This window comes from Heterodontus francisci, chromosome 41 (genome assembly GCF_036365525.1).
Source record: "Heterodontus francisci isolate sHetFra1 chromosome 41, sHetFra1.hap1, whole genome shotgun sequence".
Lineage (NCBI taxonomy): Eukaryota > Metazoa > Chordata > Chondrichthyes > Heterodontiformes > Heterodontidae > Heterodontus > Heterodontus francisci.
Window position 1 is genome coordinate 28,433,057 of NC_090411.1, and position 20,638 is coordinate 28,453,694.

Below are 20,638 nucleotides of genomic sequence, written 5' to 3' on the forward strand. Positions count from 1 at the left end.
GTGCTGGCTCTTTGAAAGTTACACCCCCTGGCTTTCTCCCCATGACCCTGCAGACTAGTTCTCATCAAGCACCTGTAAGTTTTGATAATTCCTATGGAATCTGATTCTACTACCCTTTCAGGTATTACCTGATAACCCTCTGTGTGAAAAAAATTCTTCCCACTTCCCCTCTCGTTCTTTTGCCAGTTGTTTTAAATCTCTGACCATTTGGTTTTTTGCTAGAGGAGAAAGTTTATCCCTGCTAACTGTATCACAACCCCTCAATTTTGAATAACTATTATATCTCCCCTTAACTGTCTCTGCTGCAAAGGAACAATCCCAACTTCTCCAATCTCTCCATGTAACTGATTTATCTCCAAGGAAATCCGTGACTGTCATTCACCCTCCACGGGCTGCACTCATACTCACTTGCTTCGACCAGTGGCTTCCACTTCCGTGACCACGCGGATATCTGCAGGGCATACTGTTTCTCGATCTTTGCTCTCTCTTGGAAACACAAGATAATGTCGTTGCAGACTTTATAGCCATCGTCCGTGCGCTTTGTTGTGCTTTTATATTTATCTGGCTGGGAAAAGGAAATCGAGGTCTTGTTGAAACGTTATTCACTTATGTAGAGGCTCGTATTACTTTGGTATTTCTCATGACACCCATTGCCCCTGTGCTCGCTGATTGACATTGCCTTATGGCCTGCCAATGACTTGATTCTAAAATTATTACCTTAGTCACCCCCTTCCCTGTCAGTGTAACCTCCTCCACCTCTCCACCCCTCCTCTAACTCTGGCCTCTTGCGTATTCCCGCCTTCCTTTATCCGACCATTGGTGGCCCTACTTTTAGTCATCTGGGCCTTAAGCAGTGGAATTCCTTCCCTAAACCTCTCAGGTCTTTCTCTCCTTTAGCCAAACATTTGGTCTCCTTCTTTGGCTCGGTGTCACTTTTTGTCCGATAACAATCCTGTGAAGCACCTTGGGTCATTTTACTATGTTAAAGATGCCATATAAATGCAAATTGTTGTTTTCTGGGGTTGTCTTTGGCCTGTAGAGATGCCGCAATGGTTTCACATGCCAGCAACCTGTGTAATTGACCAGCAGGTTGACGGCAAGTAATTCTTCAGGTGGCGAGTGCTGAGACTCCGCCGTGCCGTCCGGCTGAAGCAGCAGTTTGGTTCCCTCCTTATAGGGAGTGAGGGACATTGGGCAGTCATTCACTCCTAACCCTTCTTTGCTTTGACAAATTTAAGAGAATCGCAAAAAACATTGTGGAAAGAATTCCGCACAAGGAACGTGGTTAGAGTGTGTGGCACAAACCATTCTTCGGAAATTATTTAAAAAGGGAATCGGATGTTGGTTGAATAAAGAGGAATATTAAAACTGATTGGGAAGTGAACTGGAGAGTGGATTAGACTAGCATTGACACAGACCTGATGGGCTGAATGGCCAGCTTCTGCGCTGGAACATTCCAAGGGGTGATTATGACTTCTGTTCCCAAGTGAAAATCAGTTAATAGCCCGGATTATGCAGTGGTCATGACGGTGAAATTGTCAGAACTCACCATCATTACTCTACTAAAACTGATAGCAGCCTCGGGAGTCTGCACATGCGCAGAATAACGCGGAAATCCAGAAGTTGCTGTCAATGATTCTGCACTCCTGTAGAGGGTGAGCTGCCTAGACTGCAGACTGCAATCAATGAGACAGTAATTGGATTAATGTGAACTTCCAATTTTACATGGTTAGCCTCACTATGAAAACCATTGAAGTTACACCCTGTTGAATGAGGTGCAACTGGGTTTTTAAGAGCATACTAACTTCATAATTACTGCTGAACTCCCTCACTAGCCCTGAAAAACTAATTTTATATTCATGGAATGGCAAATTTCTCTGTAATGGTTAAAAGAAATCCACATATTTTGTTTATCTTCTATTTTATTGCAGCCGTAGTCATTTGTTTTGTTATCAGAAAATTTAACTTAAAAGAGATTAGTCAGTGTTTTTAACTTCCTGGTTTGCTGTGTGCGAATACTTCGACTTGATTGGCTGCCTACTTGCTTGTTGACATCACTGCTGCTTCACGCCATGAGATCCCATCGACAGCGCCAGATTTAAATGGCCGTTAGGGATGGGGAAACCACGTCACAGAGATCGCTAGAACCTTGTCGGCTTTCTTGGAAGTCAGCAATGGGCACTCTTGCTTCGCCACTGACCCCAAAATCCGGACCAATAGCAAATCGCCACCCATTTTTTTCAGCTTGCCAGATTTCTCTTTTCCATTGATTACAATGAAAGTCAATGGTTTGGATGGATTGGTCAATATAATGGAAAATGTCTAGGTCAGACGATAAAGATCTGATCTCTCCTTCATGGATATGCAGTTTGTTCCAACATAGGTCCTTTACCCCACCACAGTTTTGAGGCAATGACATTCTCCTCACCATGGGATGCTCATTCAATTGTATTTAGTTGGTCTGAGTTCAGCTTTCTGTAAGCTTGATGCCACAGATCCTCACCCAATAACCATACTTAACATAGGAAGTCATTCAGGAACTCTTTTTTTGCTCCTCGGTAGCTGAGAAGGACTGAGCCCTTGTACGGTTTCTCAAGCACCGTCCTGGTTAAAGTCAGGTCAAGGTCCAACCCTGGGACCTTCTGTCTGTATGACACAGGCCTGTGCCTTTTCCTTATTTGGCTTTTTTGGAGAATTTTTTTTTCTGTCTTGATGAAGTAGTAAACATGAATCATCCCTCGAACTAGATATCAGAAGAGCATTGTGTACTAAACACAAGCCATATCTCTTTAAGATAACCTTTTAATCATGTGAAACTCACCATCCAGAAACTGTTGCTGGTTGCTTCTGCCCCTGGGGCATCACTGTATTTCAGAGACATGGCACCACAATCTTCTGGCTTCTCTCTCTCTATCTTGCACTCTCACTCTCTCTCTCTTTCACATCGACTTTCTGCTAGGAGCCAGGATAAAAAAGGAATTGTGTGAGAAATGCTTACAAGGTGTAACGTTCTCCTCTGTCAGACTGCTGTTGCATATTGGTTGATTTTCCTGTTGAGATGCACTCCACAGTCCCTGCTTAATTACCACATAACCTGTGGTATCTAGGGAATAGCATGGTCTGCACACATGCTTCTACGGATGTGACACAGTCAAGGTATTTGGTTAGGCTTCATAATGAAAGACTTGCATTTCTGTGGCGCCTTTCACAACCTCAGGACATCACAAAGTGCTTTACAGCCAATGAAGTACTTTTTGAAGTGTAGTCACTTGCAATGTAGAAAATGCAGCAGCCAATTAGTGCACAGCAAGCTCCCACAAACAGTAATGTGATATTGACCAGATACTCTTTTTTTAGTGATGTTGATTGAGGGATAAATATTGCCCAGGACACCAGGGAGAACTCCCCTGCTCTTCTTCAAAATAGTGGCCGTACGTCCACCTGGGAGGGCAGGCAGGGCCTCTGTTTAATATCTCTTCCAAATGAGGGCACCTTCAACAGAGCAGTGCTCCCTCTGTGCTGCATTGGGAGTGTCAACCTAGGCGTTGTGCTCAAATCTCTGGGATTTGAACCCAGTTAGACATAGTGGAGGTGGGGAAGGATTGAGTAGAGATGGAAGCATTAGCTGAAATTAATGGAGGTGGCGATTTGCAAATGTGGTAGGTTAGGGGAGCTAAGATTCAGTCGTGAAACTGTGTGGGAGATGGGGGGGTAGTGAGTGGAAGGCGGTCCGGTTGTTACTTGGAGCAGGCTGAAGTTGGGAAGTTGCTATGAATGGTTCCGTGGGCAGCCATCTGCTACCACATGAGTTTTGGGAGGCCATGCGACCATAGAAGGCACCACAACCAATCCTTTCTTCACCCACCAAGCATGTATTCACAGTCCACAGTGGTAGTCGCTGGATTGTGATCATTGATGGGAGCCACTGGGTGGAATACTCAGCCTTTAGCGTGCTCTGGTGGCTATGGCATTTATGTGGCTGGTCCATTTAAGTCTCTCCCATTTCCACCCAGTCCAGGGCACTAAGGTCCATTGTAGCAGCACCACTTTTGCCTTAATCTGTGACCCTTTATGGTTTATAGACCTCTGTTCCTCAATAAGCAGTGTATTCACGAACCATTGGGGAAGTGGGAACAACAGCTTGAAAATTTAACGAGGCAAAAGTTGCTTTTGTAGAATTTGTTGTGGCCTCACAGGTGCCTAAAGCTTCTATTCCTTAAACATTCACTCCTTCAATACTGGCGCATGGTGGCAGCAGTGTGTACCATCTACTAGATGCACTGCAGCAATTCACCAAGGCTTCTTCAACAGCACATTGCAAACCTGCGACCTCTGCCACCTAGAAGGACAAGGGCGACAGGTGCATGGGAACACCACCTCCAGGATCCCCTCCAAGTTACACATCATCCTGACTTGGCCAAATTCATTGTCGCTGGGTCAAGATCCTGGAACCCCCTACCTAGCAGCATCATGGGAGCACCTTCACCACATGAACTGCAGTGGTTCAAGAAAGTGGCTCACCACAACCACCTCGAGGGCATTTAGGAATTGGCAATGAATGCTGGGCCTTGCCAGCGACACTCCTATGCCAAGAATGAAAAAAAAAAATTCCATCCTTTGTGTGAAGTGTGGAAATTAGATTACATTGCCTTGGCATTGACAACCTGAGCTAAATATGACTTTGTAATTTAATAAGGGTGTAATTCAGAGAGGGATCCCAATTTATTATCCTGTTCCCAAAGTGTGAGTAAATGGTGCCAGGAATTGTCCGACAGCTGGGTGTGGATTCACCTCCAAGAGTATTCACAATTTATAACAGTTCTCCCCCTAGATCATTTGTAGATTATTACAATCCTGGTACTGTGATGATTCCCCTGACACATTAGAAAGAAAAATAAACTTTATAAAGCACCTTATCACATCCTCAGGATGTCCTGTAAGGAGAAACCGCTTCCACTAGCAGGAGGGTCAGTAAGCAAAGGAAAAAGATGTAAACTAATTCGCAAAAGAACCTGAGAGAAGAGCAGGATTTTATTTTGTATTAAATGCCGTGGGTTGCTATATTCTGGAATACACTGCCTGACGGAAGTCTGGCGGAAGCAGATTCAATAGTGACTTTCAAACGGGAATAGGATAAATACTTGAAATGGAAAAGATTGCACTACTATGGGGAAAGAAGAGGGGGTGGGGGTAATGGGTCTAATTGGGAGGAAGAACTAAAGACAACAGAACTCAAACAATTTGTCCAAGCAACAGTGATCCCAGCTGGTTTAGAAATGGGATAATTTAATGAGGAATACCTCATTATTGAGGTGATCCATATTTCCTTACCTGGTCAATAAACCAATGTATTATTATTATCACGGATTAGTTCTTTAAAATAAGCTGGGTTCATTGTCCGCTTTGCAAGGGAAATAGTTGGGTTTGACTGGAATGGAAGGGTTCAGGTTAGGGTTAGCTATGACAGTGCCTTACTCTAAAGCAGAGAAAGTTGAGTAATTGTCATCTCCCGGTGTCCTGGCCAACATTCGTATCTCAACTAATACCATTAAAAAATAGATTATCTGGTCCATCTCATTTGCTGTTTCTGGGATCTTGCTCTTCACAAGTTGGCTGCCATGTTTGCCTAGGTATCAAGAATGACTCACACTTCAAAAATATTTCATTCACTGTGAAGCAGTTTGGGTCGTGCTGAGGATGTGAAAGGTGCAAGTCCTTTTTTTTTCCCCTTTGACTTGACCCTAGTGGTTCAGGGAAGGGGGCTGAGGATCTCAAACTAGCTGCGTCATCAGCTCTGTCTCGCTTTTTACTTAATTGACTTGCAGTAACCCGTTTACCCAAAAGCAATCAAACTGACCAAAGGGAAATGTATTTCACTATTCCAAATGCCCCCGCTCTTCTTGTTTTGTGTGAAAAATGAAATGGTTTGGGAGTTGCCCTTGATGTTTAGTCATGTTTCTCATTAAATAGTTTATGTACTTATTATGTACCCGATGTACTCATTTACCTACACCCGCCCCACTTACTAGTTGTGGTATCACTGCTGACGAAGCTGGACTTACTAGACAGGAAGGCAAATTGTATGTTGGACTTTTATTGCCAGGAGGTTGAAGCACAAGAGTAAACAAGTCTTGCTGTAATTGTTTAGGCTTTGATGAGACCACACCTGGAGTATTCTGTAGAGTTTGGTCTCCATACCTAAGGAAGGATAAATTTGCCTTATAGGGGATGCAGCGAAGGTTCACTAGTTAGATTCCTGGGATGAGAGGGTTGTCCTTTGAGGAGAGAATGAGTCGACTAGGCCTTTACTCCCTGGAGTTTGGAAGAATGAGAGGTCATCTCATTGAAACGTATAAGACCCTGAGAGGTTTTGACAGGGTAAGGTGCCGAGATGCTGTTTCCCCTGGCTGGAGAGTCTAGAATTAAGGAGTGTATTCTCAGGATAAGGAGTTGGCCATTTAAGACTGAGATGAGGAGAAATTTCTTCGCTCAGAGTTGTGAATTGTTGGAATTCACTCCCCCAGAGAGCTGTCTGTGCACAGTCATTGAGCATATTCAGTGCTGGGAATTGAGGAATATGGGGACTGGGTAGAAAGTGGAGCTGAAGCAGAAGATCAACCATGATCTTAATGAAAGGCGGAGCAGGCTTGAGGGGCTGAGTGGCCTACTCCTGCACCTATGATCTCAATTGGGGTAGTGGGTGGGCCAGCATGGTTGGCCCGAAACATGCACAGCTTAGGAAGGGATAAATCAGCGTGGGTTCCCACTCCTTATTAACTATTCAGTAACCCCGTTGCCGGAAAGGTGCCCGTGTGTGAATAACGGTTAAGGACAAGATCAGGGTGAGGCTGTGATGATCTCCATTGTTCAACAGGCCGCTGGTACTCACTACATTGACTGACACATGAAGCGTAGACTTGGAGGCAATTTGATAGAGGTTTATGAAAATAATGAAAGGGTTGGATCGCATGTCTGTTGGTGGATTATTCTGGTTTGACACTGATGAGCAGCTGAGTATATGAGATTAGACTGTGTAAGAGCGGGAATAGATGGGATATTGGACGGTTCTCCTTTTCCCAGAGAGCAGTGAGCTTCTGGATTACACTGCCTGTTGGTCTGGTGGGTGTTAACTCTCTGTACCCTTCAAGGGGGATTTGGACGGATGCCCGACTGGGGCAGGATCGTCTCATCTAGATGGTAATTCGGGGTAGGCTCAATGGACTAGTTGGCCCTTCCCTGCCCATTATTTTCATAATGGTAGCAGAGGGCTGCTGCTGAACATGGAGCAACATCATCTTCGGCAGATGGGGGGCTGGATAAAAAGGAGAAAATTGTGGGTGGGAGAATGGCAGAAGTAGGATTTATACCACAAATTTGATGATCCTCGCTGTGTCCCCGCCCTGCAACTATTATTAAGGAGGCCTTTGGGTGACACGCCCTTTTCAAGCTATCAACTAACCACACAGGAATGCTGAGAAGTATTTACTGTGTTTTGGAATGTCACATCGATGTGCTATCCCTATCTCTGCTTCAGGCTGATATTGGCTTTGCATGTTTATCAGATATTTGCAAATAACTGGGACCACTGGCCTTTCACTGCCGATAATAGGGTACGAGCTGTTACCAGCCACAGAGCCGCACCATTGTCCCAACAACATGGTTCCTGCACCATCTCTAATCTGGAGAATCAGTAGGAATCTGCTCTCAAACCCTTTGTTGCTTTGGATACTGGGAAAAACTGAGTGACTGAAAGGCTTGTGGATAACATGATGTGTCCCCATGGCAACGTGGCAGGGCTGTAAATACAAACCTGTACTCCTGCTCTCTATTAGAGTTCCACATTGTCCTGTAAACAAGACACTGTATAAATCACTATTAGAAGCTCCACTGATGTTTGTGTGACATCAAGGTATTAAGCACTATGGAACCAAGATAGGTAGATAGAGCTAAGATATAGATCAGCCGTAATCTAACTGAATAGCAGAAAATCTTCCTCTCGATTTTTTTTTTTATTCATTCATGGGATGTGGGCGTCACTAGCCAGGCTTGCATTTATTGCGCATCCCTATTTGCCCTTGAGAAGGTGGTGGTGAGCTGCCTTCTTGAACCGCTGCAGTCCATTTGGGGTAGGTATACCCACAGTGCTGTTAGGAAGGGAGTTCCAGGATTTTGTCCCAGTGACAGTGAAGGAACGGCGATATAGTTCCAAGTCAGGATGGTGTGTGACTTGGATGGGACCTTGCAGGTGGTGGTGTTCCCATGCATCTGCTGCTCTTACCCTTCGAGGTGGTAGAGGTCGCAGGTTTGGAAGGAGCTGTCAAAGGAGCCTTGGTGCGTTGCTGCAGTGCATTTTGTAGATGGTACACAATGCTGCCACTGTGCACCGGTGGTGGAGGGAGTGAATGTTTGTGGATGGGGTGCCAATCAGGCGGGCTGCTTTGTTCTGGATGGTGTCGAGCTTCTTGAGTGTTGTTGGAGCTGCACCCATCCAGGCAAGTGGAGAGTATTCCATCACACTCCTGACTTGTGCCTTGTAGATGGTGGACAGGCTTTGGGGAGTCAGGAGGTGAGTTACTCGCCGCAGGATTCCTAGCCTCTGTCCTGCTCTTGTAGCCACGGTATTTATATGGCTACTCCAGTTCAGTTTCTGATGGCTTTGTGACTAAATGCACCACCCAGTATTGCACTAAATCCATAGAGTAGGTAGGCCCCTGTGCTGTGTTAGCTAATCTCATCTGGGTGAGGCTAGGGAGGGTACCGCCGACATCACATCTGGGTTGGATCAGAGAAAATGAGCCAGGCGTTCTCCTCATATATAAACTCCTGCAGGGAAGCACATGTGCGTACGGATGGGTTTTTTTTATTCTTTGTTATGACCAGGTGAGAAAGAGGTCTAGGGTTCCCTTTCAGCCTTCACCTGGTCTTACTGTAACAGGGTTTAATTTTAAACACACTGTGTTTTTAGCTCTCCCTTGGTGAATCCTTGTTCACCACTTTCCAATTATTTGGCAAAGAAACCAGCAGAAACAGGCTTTCTCAGGTTTAAAGAAGAAAAGTTGAAATTTATGAAACTTAAACTAATTCGGTTAACGCCTATGGATTCACGATGCGACACGCTAGCATGCATACGTGACACACACACGCAGATAGGGATGGTAAGAGCAAAAGAAAAATAAAGTAGAAAAGTTTGAGGCAATCTCTGAAGAGGGTTTTTTGTTACTGCGTTTTGAGCTCGCTGTAGAGTCCTTGATTGGAGGTAGATCTTGCTTTTCGTTGGGGCCCAGTATTCTTCTTAAACCTTTAGTTTAGTTTAGAGATACAGCACTGAAACAGGCCCTTCGGCCCACCGAGTCTGTGCCCACCATCAACCACCCATTTATACTAATCCTACACTAATTCCATACTCCTACCACATCCCCACCTGTCCCTATATTTCCCTACCACCTACCTATACTAGGGGCAATTTATAATGGCCAATTTGCCTATCAACCTGCAAGTCTTTGGCATGTGGGAGGAAACCGGAGCACCCGGAGGAAACCCACGCAGACACAGGGAGAACTTGCAAACTCCACACAGGCAGTACCCAGAATTGAACCCGGGTCGCTGGAGCTGTGAGGCTGCGGTGCTAACCACTGCGCCACTGTGCCGCCCTTGTTCGCTGTCGGAGACTTTTCTCTCTTGGGGTTCATGTGCCTTCAGTGGGTTTTGGAATTCCGTGAGAAAGAGGTGGGAGCAGACAGGAGAGGCTGTGGTGAGCCAGCCAGGAGAGGTCTTTTCAATCTACGAGCAAACTCTCTGTGGCCAGTTCAAAAGAAAACCCTGGAACAGTCAGATAGTCATACGACCAGCTGGTCTAACCAGTCCTGGCCCTTGTGGGCCCTGGAATGCGCTTCCTCACCATCGATGTCTGTTAGTATGTAAATGTCTTTTTCCTGGCCAAGGTCTGGCAGTCCTTGTAACAGGCCTTCTCTTCTTCCCAGCAACAATTTGAAATTTAATGTCCATGTGACGAAATTAATAATGCCTCATACTTGGCAGGTGGGGGCCTGCATGACAATCTTCCACAGGATGTGGGTGTGGCCTGCTTAGGCCAGCATTTGTTGTCCATCCCTAATTGCCCTTGAGAAGGTGGTGGTGAGCTACCTTCTTGAACCACTGCAGTCCATGTGGGGTAGGTACACCCACAGTGCTGTTAGGAAGGGAGTTCCAGGATTTTGGCCCAGCGACAGGGAAGGAACCTTGATGTAGTTCCAAGTCGGGATGGTGTTCCCATGCATCTGCTGCCCTTGTCCTTCTAGGTGGTAGAGGTCACGGGTTTGGAAGGTACTGTTGAAGGAACCTTGGTGAGTTGCTGCAGTGCATCTTGTAGATGGTGCACACTGCTGCCACTGTGCGTCTGTGGTGGAGGGAGTGAATGTTGAAGGTGGTGGATGGGGTGCAAAACAAGCGGGCTACTTTGTACTGGTTGGTGTCGAGCTTCTTGAATGTTGTTGGAGCTACACCCATCCAGGCAAGTGGAGAGTATTCCATCACACCTCTGACTTGTGCCTTGTAGATGGTGGACAGGCTTTTGGGAGTCAGGAGGTGGGTTATTCGCCATTGAATTCCCAGCCTCTGACCTGCTCTTGTAGCCACAGTATTTATATGGCTGGTCCAGTTCAGTTTGGTGAGGTGGGATCAAGCTCGAACATGATGCCCACTCCCAGTCTGCAAGCAACTAGTCTGCAGTCCTTGCAATGTGAAGAATGGTCTCGTGAATGAGGTATCAGCAGGCTCCCAATGCCCAGGGAATCATCCCCTGTACCATGTAGCCATACCCCATGCCCCGGAGAGTTCAGTGCCTTCAGGAAGTTACACAAAGGGCCAGATTCTTACAGGGCTCGACAGGGTAGATGTAGGAAGGATGTTTCTCTTGGCTGGATAAGTCTCAGAATAAGATGTATGTCATTTAGGACTGAGATGAGGAGGAATGTCTTCACACAGAGGGTGGTGAATCTTTGGAATTCTCTTATCCAGAGAGCTGTGGCGGCTCTGTCAGTGAGTATATTCAAGACAGAGATCGATAGATTTCTAGATATTAAAGATATCAAGGAATATGAGGGTAGTGTGGGAAAATAGCATTGAGGGAGAAGATCAGCCATGATCTAGTTGAATGACGGAGCAGGTGCGAGGGGCCGAATGGCCTAGTCCTGCTCCTATTTCCTATGTTCCTATGTAAACTTTCTTTAATTGCATTGATCCCATTCATTGATCCTCACTGGGGAGTGCTTGACACCAACACTTTACGTCGTAATGTCACGCAGACCCCTACCTGCCAAGAATGAGGCATATTAATTTTGTCATATGAGCATTGATTTTAAACTGTTGCTGGAGAGAGGAAATTACTTGTTAAACAGATCAGCCTGGAAAAATACATTTACTTACTAACAGACAGTGCTTGTGGTGACAAAGGACCATTCCTGTCACATTCAACTCACAATGGACTTTGATCACCAGACATTGAAGGTGAGGAAGCTCACATTCCAGGATCACTGCTAAGATGGCTGAATCCACAAACAGACTAATCTGCTGGGCAACCTGAGTTTTTTTGAATTGTACAGACATTTGGAGGGAGGGAGACTGTTTGATCCTGGATTGAGAAGACCTCTCCAGTCTGCTCCTGTCTCTTTCCCACAGAACTCCAAACCCACTGAAGGCACGTGAACCTCGAGAGAAAAGTCTCCTACATCGCACAAGGTTTAAGAAGAATACTGGGTCCCAACGAAAAGCAAGACCTAACTACAATCAAGGACTCTACAGTGAGCTCTAAGAACAGTAACCAAAACCATCTTCAGATATTGCCTCAAACATTTCCACTTTGTTTATTGTCTTTTCTGTCTCTATCTGCATGTATCACGTGTGCATGCTAGCATGGGCGCGTCACGCATCCGTAGGTGTTAACCAAATTAGAGTTTAAGTTTAATAAAGTTCAACCTTTCTTCTTCACCCTAAGAAAACCTGTTTGGCTGGTTTCTTTGCCTTATAATTGGAAAGCAGTGAATAAGGATTCACCAAGGGGGAGCTAAAAACACAATGTGTTTAAAATTAAACCCTGTTACAGTAAGACCAGGTGAAGGCTGAGAGGGAACCCTAGACCCCTTTCTCACCGGGTTGGAACAGTAAAGACAATTAGTATTCGCTACCTTAAAAAGCACAGAATTTGCCATGTGCTTATTTCGAATGCATTCTGTGTTGCTGGGGTAGAATGTACATGTCTGTAATGTGAATTGATCATCTGTAGCTTTGCACAGAGCTAATCAAGATCAATTGTAGTCTTCAAGTGAAGTAGGATTATAGGTTAGGGGATAATTGGACCAGAACAGACAGACATAGAATATTACAACAGAGAAGGAGGTCATGCAGTTCATTGTGCCTGTGCCAGCTCTTTGAAAGAGTTATCCAATTAGTCCCACTCCCCTGTTCTTTCCCATAGCCCTGGGAATTTTTCCTTAATTAATTATCTTCAATGTGTTAAAAAGCTCACATCTGTTTCCATCATAAATTGTTGTGTTATGATGGAAACTATGTAAACTAGTCACGCTGTAATTACACCCTCCCACCCCATTCGAACCGCCACCATTGATAGCTGGGTGTAAATACGCCCTGAAAACTTCATTGAGGCTGCTTCCATTGTAAACAACAACTTGCATTTATGTAGCACCTGTAACAAAGCACCACTTCACAGCATGGTAGCATTGGAAGGAGGGAGTGTCAGCAATTAGGAGGGAACTGTGCAGTAAGGGCCTCAAAAACAGCAGTAGGCCCTTAATTTTCATATTTAAGGAGCCTGCTGTGCGTAAAGGACGTCTTTCCCAATATAGCAGTTGGTGCACTTCCATCCGGAAGTTGGAGTCTTCGTTGGCCAGTTAGTGCCCGAGTAAAGGCTGAATTTATAGACCAGTGCCTTGTGGAGGAAAAGCTTTCAAAACAATAAAATGTTCTGAGCAGGGCTTTGGCTCACAAACAGATTCCAGCACACAGATCCCAAATACCCAGCCAACTGTCCTGAGCCAAGGATATTAATGCAAAGCAGCAGCTGTTCCCGTGCTCCCCACTCTGTGACATTGCGTGCTAGGCAATGAGAGGATCTGGCTGGAACCAGCTAGATGGCATCTACCAGCTTATATCAGGAATGCCTGAGCACGTTGGCCCTGAACCCCTGTTATCAGGAAAATATTCCTGGTAACGTTAACACAGCCTCCTAAATTTATCCTACCCGACAGAGAGGGCAATATGCCACTAATTCGCTGTAAATGCTGTCACTATATTTTCTGAAGAGACTGACAGTTGCCAGGCTACAGTTACAAGCATGCTGACCAAACCCCTGGCACATCACCAAAGAATCCATTTCCCGTAGTCTCTCAACACATTGAGGGGCCAATTTTTTTTTTTCCTCTTCAATGCCAGTGTGTTAAGAGTTTGGAGGAGCAGAAACCCTCGTCACAAGATCAGGCATCAGCTGTCCCTAATTTTCTGTCTTCTCGTTTGAACGGGTGGCACATTGAGGAAAATCTATCACTCGGTATCTCGGGGCCCAGTGTGTAATCCCAGGGGCACCTGCCACCATCCAGTAGCCTCACACAAGTGGCCATAGTTCCTTTGCGAAGATTAACTTCACCACTCAGACAGCACGAGTCAGAGAGTCGACACTACAGTGTTGTAGGGGGCAGCACTCGTGTATCAGGAAAATTTGGGGTTCAAGTCCCAGAGTCTTGAGCAGCTAATCCAGGCCAACACTCCCAGTGCAATACTGAGGGAGCACTGTGCAGTTTGAGGTGCCGTCTTTTGACCAATATTAAACCGAGGCCACAGCTGCCTTCTCAGGTGGATGTAAAAGATCCCAAAGCACTATTTCAAAGAGGAGCAGGGGAGTTCTCTTCAGTGTCCTGGCCAATATTTATCTCTCAAACACCATCGCTTAAAAGATTATCTGGTCAGTAACTCATTGCTGTGGGAGCTTGCTGTGCGCATATTGGCTGCAGCGTTTCTGACATTACAACAGTGACTACACTTCGAAAAGTACTTCATTGGCTGTAGAACGCTATATAAATACAAGCCTTGCTTTTATTCGTTCTAGCTCTATCTTTGACCTGTGCTCTCTTTGTACATAGCCAGGAGTGGTGATAGGACTGTGCAATCTTGGAACTGGACGGGGACCCCGGCATATCCAGTATCAGGGCACCTACGCATTGGTATTAGCCAATCCCTAGTCATTCTGTCAACTACTTCTACATCACTGTTTACAAACGCCCCTTTACAAGATCGTACATGTGTGAATTTGACACCAGATTAAGTTGGTCTTATTGTATAGTAAAAGATCGGGGGCCCAAACCCAGGCTTGGGGGGCTCCCCACAATGCAAACTGCACTCCTGAGTACAGCTCTGAGCAGGAGGTGCTCCGGCCAACTCGGTCTCTCCCCCGCCGCTGCGCACCAAGATGTGGAGTTTTGGCATGAAGTGCAGCCAGACCTTAGAAGCAGCCACTTCAGATGGCCCAACAAGGGGGTGCAATCTCTGGAAGGTCCACTCCGCAGAACGGCCATGCAGTTGGAATAATCACAAAGTGGCTCACGAATCCTTTGAATGCCACCATACTGTACAACTCGAGGCCCCAGGACAGCATTGGATGGTCATGATGGTGGGAGGCTGCAAGTTATCCACTGGATACTGAATGAAGTCAGTCGTGACGTGGACCTTTATGACTGACTAGCAAGCACCCCCTCCCCACCACCTTTCCTGAACTTGGAATTGCGCTGCACCATAACCACTGAGCTACTGGACTACCCCATTCCATGTGTTTTCAATTAGACTCTATTGTATCTTATAGACACAGTTACAGCATTGAGAAAACTATACTGATTAAAAGCAGACGCTTGAAGCCACAAGAATATCTCCTGAGCCAAGGCAGACAAAGCAAGGTTTCAAATCACATTGAACATGGGCGATCCAGCCAAAAACAAAAACAATCTTTTAGCTCCGATTTAGGAATTGAGTTGCAAAGTAACTAGATAAATAGATGTGTTAGACCGTGCAGCCTGATAATCCCTGAGGTCCTGTCTCCGCTACTATCCCTGAATGCCCTGTCTATATGTTAATTACTCTTTGTGTACAGAACATCCTGATACCCAATCTAAATGTGCCATTTACTAATTTTGACCCTCATTCCTATGTTCTCTTGTAATTTAATCTTGTGTCATTTTAGGGATTTACCTTTATCCCATACCAGTTACTGTCTTCTGTATAAAATCGCCCTTTGGATGCAAGCTAAAAAAAATCATAGAATGGTTGCAGTGCAGAAGGAGCAACTCGGCTCGTCCCACCTTCCCGTCCTTTCCCCGTTCCCCTGAATTTTTTCTCTTCAGGTGCTTATCCAATTCCCTATTGAAAGCCCCGATTATATCTGCCTCCACCACACTCTCTCAGGTAATATAGTCCAGAACCTAACCACTAGCTGCGTAAGAAAGTCTTTCCTCTAAGTTTCAGTTCCTCCAGTCTTTCCTCGTTACTCAGGCGTTTTGACATCAGTAATCGGCTTATGGGTCCACTCTGAAATGCCTCCAATGGTCAACTGCTTCGTTTGTGTCCCAGTGACCAGAACAGGACACAGGTTTCAACATGCAGTCTGACCTGAACATTCATGGATCAGTAGTTGTTTAATATGGGAACTACATTGTCCTGTTTCCAATTGGTTGGTTCTTCCCAGTGTCCATTGACTTCCTCATAATGATTGTTGATTATTTACAAATCTCCTCCCTAGTCTCTCTTAATAAGCAGCAACAGCAACTTGCATTTATATAGCACCTTTAGCAGCATATGTCACTAGGCAGTGATCAGGAATAGGAATCCCAGCAGAATTTTGTCCCCTCCCTAGCCCTGGGTTAGCTAATGTTGTATGCACCCCAATTGTTGCATGATCGTCTAATTCAACACTGACTGCATGGTTCAAAACTACACCAGATTTATTCACTAAGGCAACAAGAGAGTGGGATTGGATTTGAATTAATGCATTTAGCTACAGTCTTGTTAGTTGGGTGGGGTAGTGTAATGATTACACTATTTGACTAACAACCCAGAAGTCATCTGAGCCAGAAGGTTGTGGGTTCAAGTTCTACTCCAGAGACTTGAACACAAAATCCAGCACTACAGGGGTGCTGCACTGTCAAAGGTGCCATCCTTTGAATAAAGAACAAAGAACAGTTCAGCACAGGAACAGGCCATTCGGCCCTCCAAGCCTGCGCCGATCATGATGCCTGTCTGTTTCCCCTCTCGGGGGAGTGGGGGGGATGTGAAAGATCCCATGGCACTGTTTCAAAGCAGAGCAGGGAAGTTATCCCTGGTATAAAAACAAAAAATGTTGGAAATACTCAGCAAGTCAGGCAGCATCTGTGGAGAGAGAAACAGAATTAACGTTTCTGGTCGACGACATTTCATTAGTTCTTCCTGGTGCCTTGGCCAACATTTATCCCTCAACCGACATCGCTAAAACAGATTACTGAGTCATTATCACATTGCTGAGGCAACTTGCTGTGTGTGAAATGGCTGCCCCCCACCCCCCGTTTTCTTACACTACAAAAGTGATTACACTTCAAAAAGTACTTCATTGGCTGCAGGTGCTTCGGGACCCAGTGAGGTCATGAAAAGCAACATATGAAAAGCAAGTCTTTCTTTACGAGTTCAAACCCGACCGTGACATGTGTCATTGAAGGTAATGAGTTGCAATTGAGTGTAATGATTTGTGTCTAGCAACAGAAAACTGATTATGAAAGCTAGTTGCTGCAATAAACCAAACTGGTTGTGGTAGAGTAGGGAATCTGTCTCCCCTTACCCATTCTGGTCTATAATTGACTCTACTCCACACAAAGTAAATCAGTCTTAATGCTCCCTGAAGTAAGCCATTCAGTTGTTTAAAAGAAAAACAGTGCTGAGACCCATCAACATCTTCTCAAGGCAACTAGTGCTAGACAAAGCCTGGCTGTTGCCCATATCCTGAGAACAGAAATCCTGGAATGGTGCCAATTACTGACTAGCGTAGAATTGAAGAGCTCTACTGCATTGTGGTACCTACAAAAGAGCACATTTAGTTTTTGCACCTGTCACAGTGTCTTGCATTTATATAGCGACGGTGTCTTCATGCTTGTGTGAAGTTGCCATCAGACAGCCAGCATCTAGACTCCTTAAAGCATATGATCGAGGACATGTTGTGACTTGTTCCGATGCTTGCTTCTTTCAGATTCCTGGAAAAACAGCTTCTAGGAAGTGCCTATCTGTTTACATTAGTAAATAGTGTTTCACAACTCTACTAACGTGCTGCCAGGATGAAGGGACTGGATTTATAGTGTAAACATAACGGGCCGCCTCATGGACAATTATCTTCCCAATGGCAGTAAAAAAAAGTGCCTTCAGTTAGCTCTTTAAATGGTCCTAGCCCAAAATATGGCTGCCTCTCGTGTCTGTTGTGAACTCACCCAAAGGATACTTGGACAAAAAGAAAAACGTGTATTTATATAGCACTTTTCATGACTTCGGGACATCCCATAGCGCTTTGCAGGCAATAAAGTTGGTTTCAAGTTAGTCAATGTGGCAAGGTAGGAAACGTGGCAGCCAATTACCGCACAGCAAGCTCCCACAAACTGCAAAGTGATCATCTGATTTTTTTTTTAGTGTTGCTGTTTGAAGGATAGGTAACTTGGCCCGGAGATCGGGGAGAACTCGCCTGCTGTTCTTCAGAACAGTGTCATGGGATCTTCTACGTCCACCCGAGAGGGCAGACGGAGCCTTGGTTTAATGTCTCATCCGAAAGACGACACCTCCAACAGAGGGGGAAAAGAAATAATTTTATAGGGCCGGTCTGATCCCAGGGAGTAAGTTAATTCTGTTTATATCCTGTTTTGCAATATCACATTGAGATCATGTCACACAAGATAGATAGGAAAAGGAAGACCATGAGCTCATACATCCATCCCTATAGCCCCTCCCCTCATGATATAATTCCAGGGTTTCTGCTCCCACTAATCTACCCTGAAGTCTATTCCAAGTGCTGATCACTCTTCCTGTGAAGGACTTCCTAACATCAGGCCGATGCACGATACTTGGCAGCTCAACCAATTCAGTCTCAGAATTGGAGAATCAGCGGAAAATCTGATCTAATGTTGCTTAGAGGTTGCAAGCAGAGAAAGAAATAATCCCTTCGATCATCTATTTCTTATAACCTGGCTTTATTTTAGACTAGAACAGGAAGACAGTACCTTCATTTGCAGTGGCATATATATATGTGAGCGACCTTTTTCTATTGATTGAGACTGCCGAACCCAGCAACCCCACATTCAATTTAAACTGCTCTCACCCTGGTTTTCTCTGATCTTGCTATTTGCCTCTTGTAGTTCAATGTCTTTCCCCTGTTCTCTTTGTGCACTGATCTGATGCTGCATTTGCTCCGATTTCACACCAATTTTGCTTGGATTACCATTTGTTTTCTCTAATCGCAACGATTTTGCTTCCAACTCAATGATTTTACTCTTTTTTGATTTTACACCACTTTTCCTACCAATGTAACACCGTGTTTTTTTAAATATTCTTGCGTGGGATGCGAGTGTCATTGGCGAGGCCAGCATTTGTTCTCCTTCCCGAATTGCCCTTGAGAAAGTGGTGGTGATCCGCCTTCCTGAACCACCACAGTCTATGTGGTGTAGGTACAGCCACAGCGCTGTCAGGAAGGGAGTTCCCAGTTTTTGACCCACTGATGATGAAGGGTGACTGTAGTACTATGATAGTGTTACTGGGTTTGTAGTCCAGAGGTCTGGGTTAATGCTGTGGAGACACAAGTTCAAATCCTGCTATGGTAGCTGGTGGAATTTAAGTAAATTAATTAATAAATCTGGAATTAAAAAGCTAATCTCAGTAATGGTGACCATGAAGCTATAGATTGTTGTAAAAACTGTTCTGATTCGCTATCGTCCTTTAGGAGAGGAAATCTGCTGCCCTTACCCAACTTGGCCTACATGTGACTCCAGACCCACAGCAATGTGGTTGACTCTTAACTGCCCTCTGAAATGGCCTAGCAAACCAAGCTAGCAATGCTTCAAGAAGGTGGCTCGCCACCACATACTGGAGGGCAGTTAGGGATGGGCAATAAATGTTGGCCTTGCCAGCAGTGCACACGTCCCATGACTGAATAAAACTTTTCAAAAAAAATTAGTGTCAGTTTAACTTTGGGATAACGAGACATTGCATTGACACAGACTGGAAGCTCATTGCGGGGAGCGGAGAGGAGGGGAAAGTCTAGTGTTTAGTAGAACTTGCATATATCTAAACTTCAGATGTTGAAAATATGCAATTGAAACAAAGTGCTGGAGATATTTGAGAGCAAAGACTAAGCGGATAGTTCAGCTCTAACCCTGCATCGGTGCAGATGCTGTTTACACTCACATTTGTTTGCCAACACTCACTGCAGGGGCTCACTTATAAACCGATGAAGGATCTGCACCCAAAATGTTGACCTATTTTATTCCAGACACTTATTTGCTGTGGATTTTCTGTTTTCATTTCCTGCTCTCCTTCCAGCCCTTTAATGAGAGGCTACATATTTTTGGTGCTTACCACAGCTCTGAATGGGTTAATCGTTTTTTTTTCAAAATGCTGTATCTCTCTGATGCCAATAAAAACTTGCATTGCAGCCAAGTCTGCTTTGATGAAGATTTTCCCCTTTTCTTTTTGTTGCTGCACTGCTACTAATCAGTTCAGGGCTGGGGTTAGAAATTAGACCTTTGAGGAGATTGCTGGGTTAATTCTTGGCCCAGGTTCTAAAACAAAAACTCTTAAGATTGAAATGAATAACTGTCTTTAATAGTTTCCAGTGCTGAATAAATGCCGCTGAGTTTAATTTTGTATTGCCTCCCAGTTTTTTTTCCGAGGCTCGATATCACATGGTGGAGTCTCAGCCACGCTCTGGCCAAATCCATCGAGTCATCCACTGAAGCAGCTAATTTGAGCAGAAGTGGAGCAACGCAATCTTGGCATCAAAACTGACAACGTAGACCAGGGGTTGTGGGAGGTTTGGAGACTAATTTTCTCTCTCACCGATGAAAAGGTGCTGGTTGCCTGCTGGTGTGCATCGAGCAGCTGCCCATACTACCACCAAAGGGCATCACAGCAAGACCTAACCCTTTCCTCGCCCAGTATTCACATACTTTCACTGGACAGTGATCAGGATTGACAACAGATAAAGAACAGAACCTGGGATATTTTGACCTAGTACTACCAAATGCATTGAGAGAGCTTTTGACTCTTTTCATGGTCCTTCCGCTCTTCCTCCTCCTTGGATCTCCCACACAGGTGCCATCCCAACCCTAGAGAGTGAAGGTGGGAGGGAGGGGGATGACCTGCCTCCCACCCTTCTGCGAATCCTACTTCAAAACTGGTTACCAGAAGATTTCCAATGCTCTCACTCCTGGTATTTATTTATTTAGAGATACAGCACTGAAACAGGCCCTTCGGCCCACCGTGTCTGTGCCGACCATCAACCACCCATTTATACTAATCCTACATTAATCCCAATTCCCCTGTCACATTCTCACCACCAATACTAGGGGCAATTTACAAT

The 20,638-nt window shown here is 45.1% G+C and overlaps 1 protein-coding gene across 5 annotated transcripts in view; it reads right to left on the minus strand.

Moving 5' to 3' along the window:
* si:ch211-51c14.1 (protein kinase C and casein kinase substrate in neurons protein 1) overlaps positions 1-20,638 on the minus strand; it is a 66,804-nt gene that overhangs the window by 17,422 nt on the left and 28,744 nt on the right. For 4 of the 5 annotated variants that reach the window (XM_068019660.1, XM_068019659.1, XM_068019657.1 and 1 more), the window contains 2 exons: positions 2,822-2,952; positions 409-565 (listed from right to left, as the gene is read on the minus strand). In XM_068019660.1, the coding sequence (XP_067875761.1) occupies positions 409-565; positions 2,822-2,881 (217 nt within the window). In that variant the 5' untranslated portion in view covers positions 2,882-2,952. Of the gene's footprint in view, positions 1-408; positions 566-2,821; positions 2,953-17,129; positions 17,257-20,638 lie in introns of those variants that run through there. The other variant, XM_068019661.1, reaches the window with a different exon arrangement.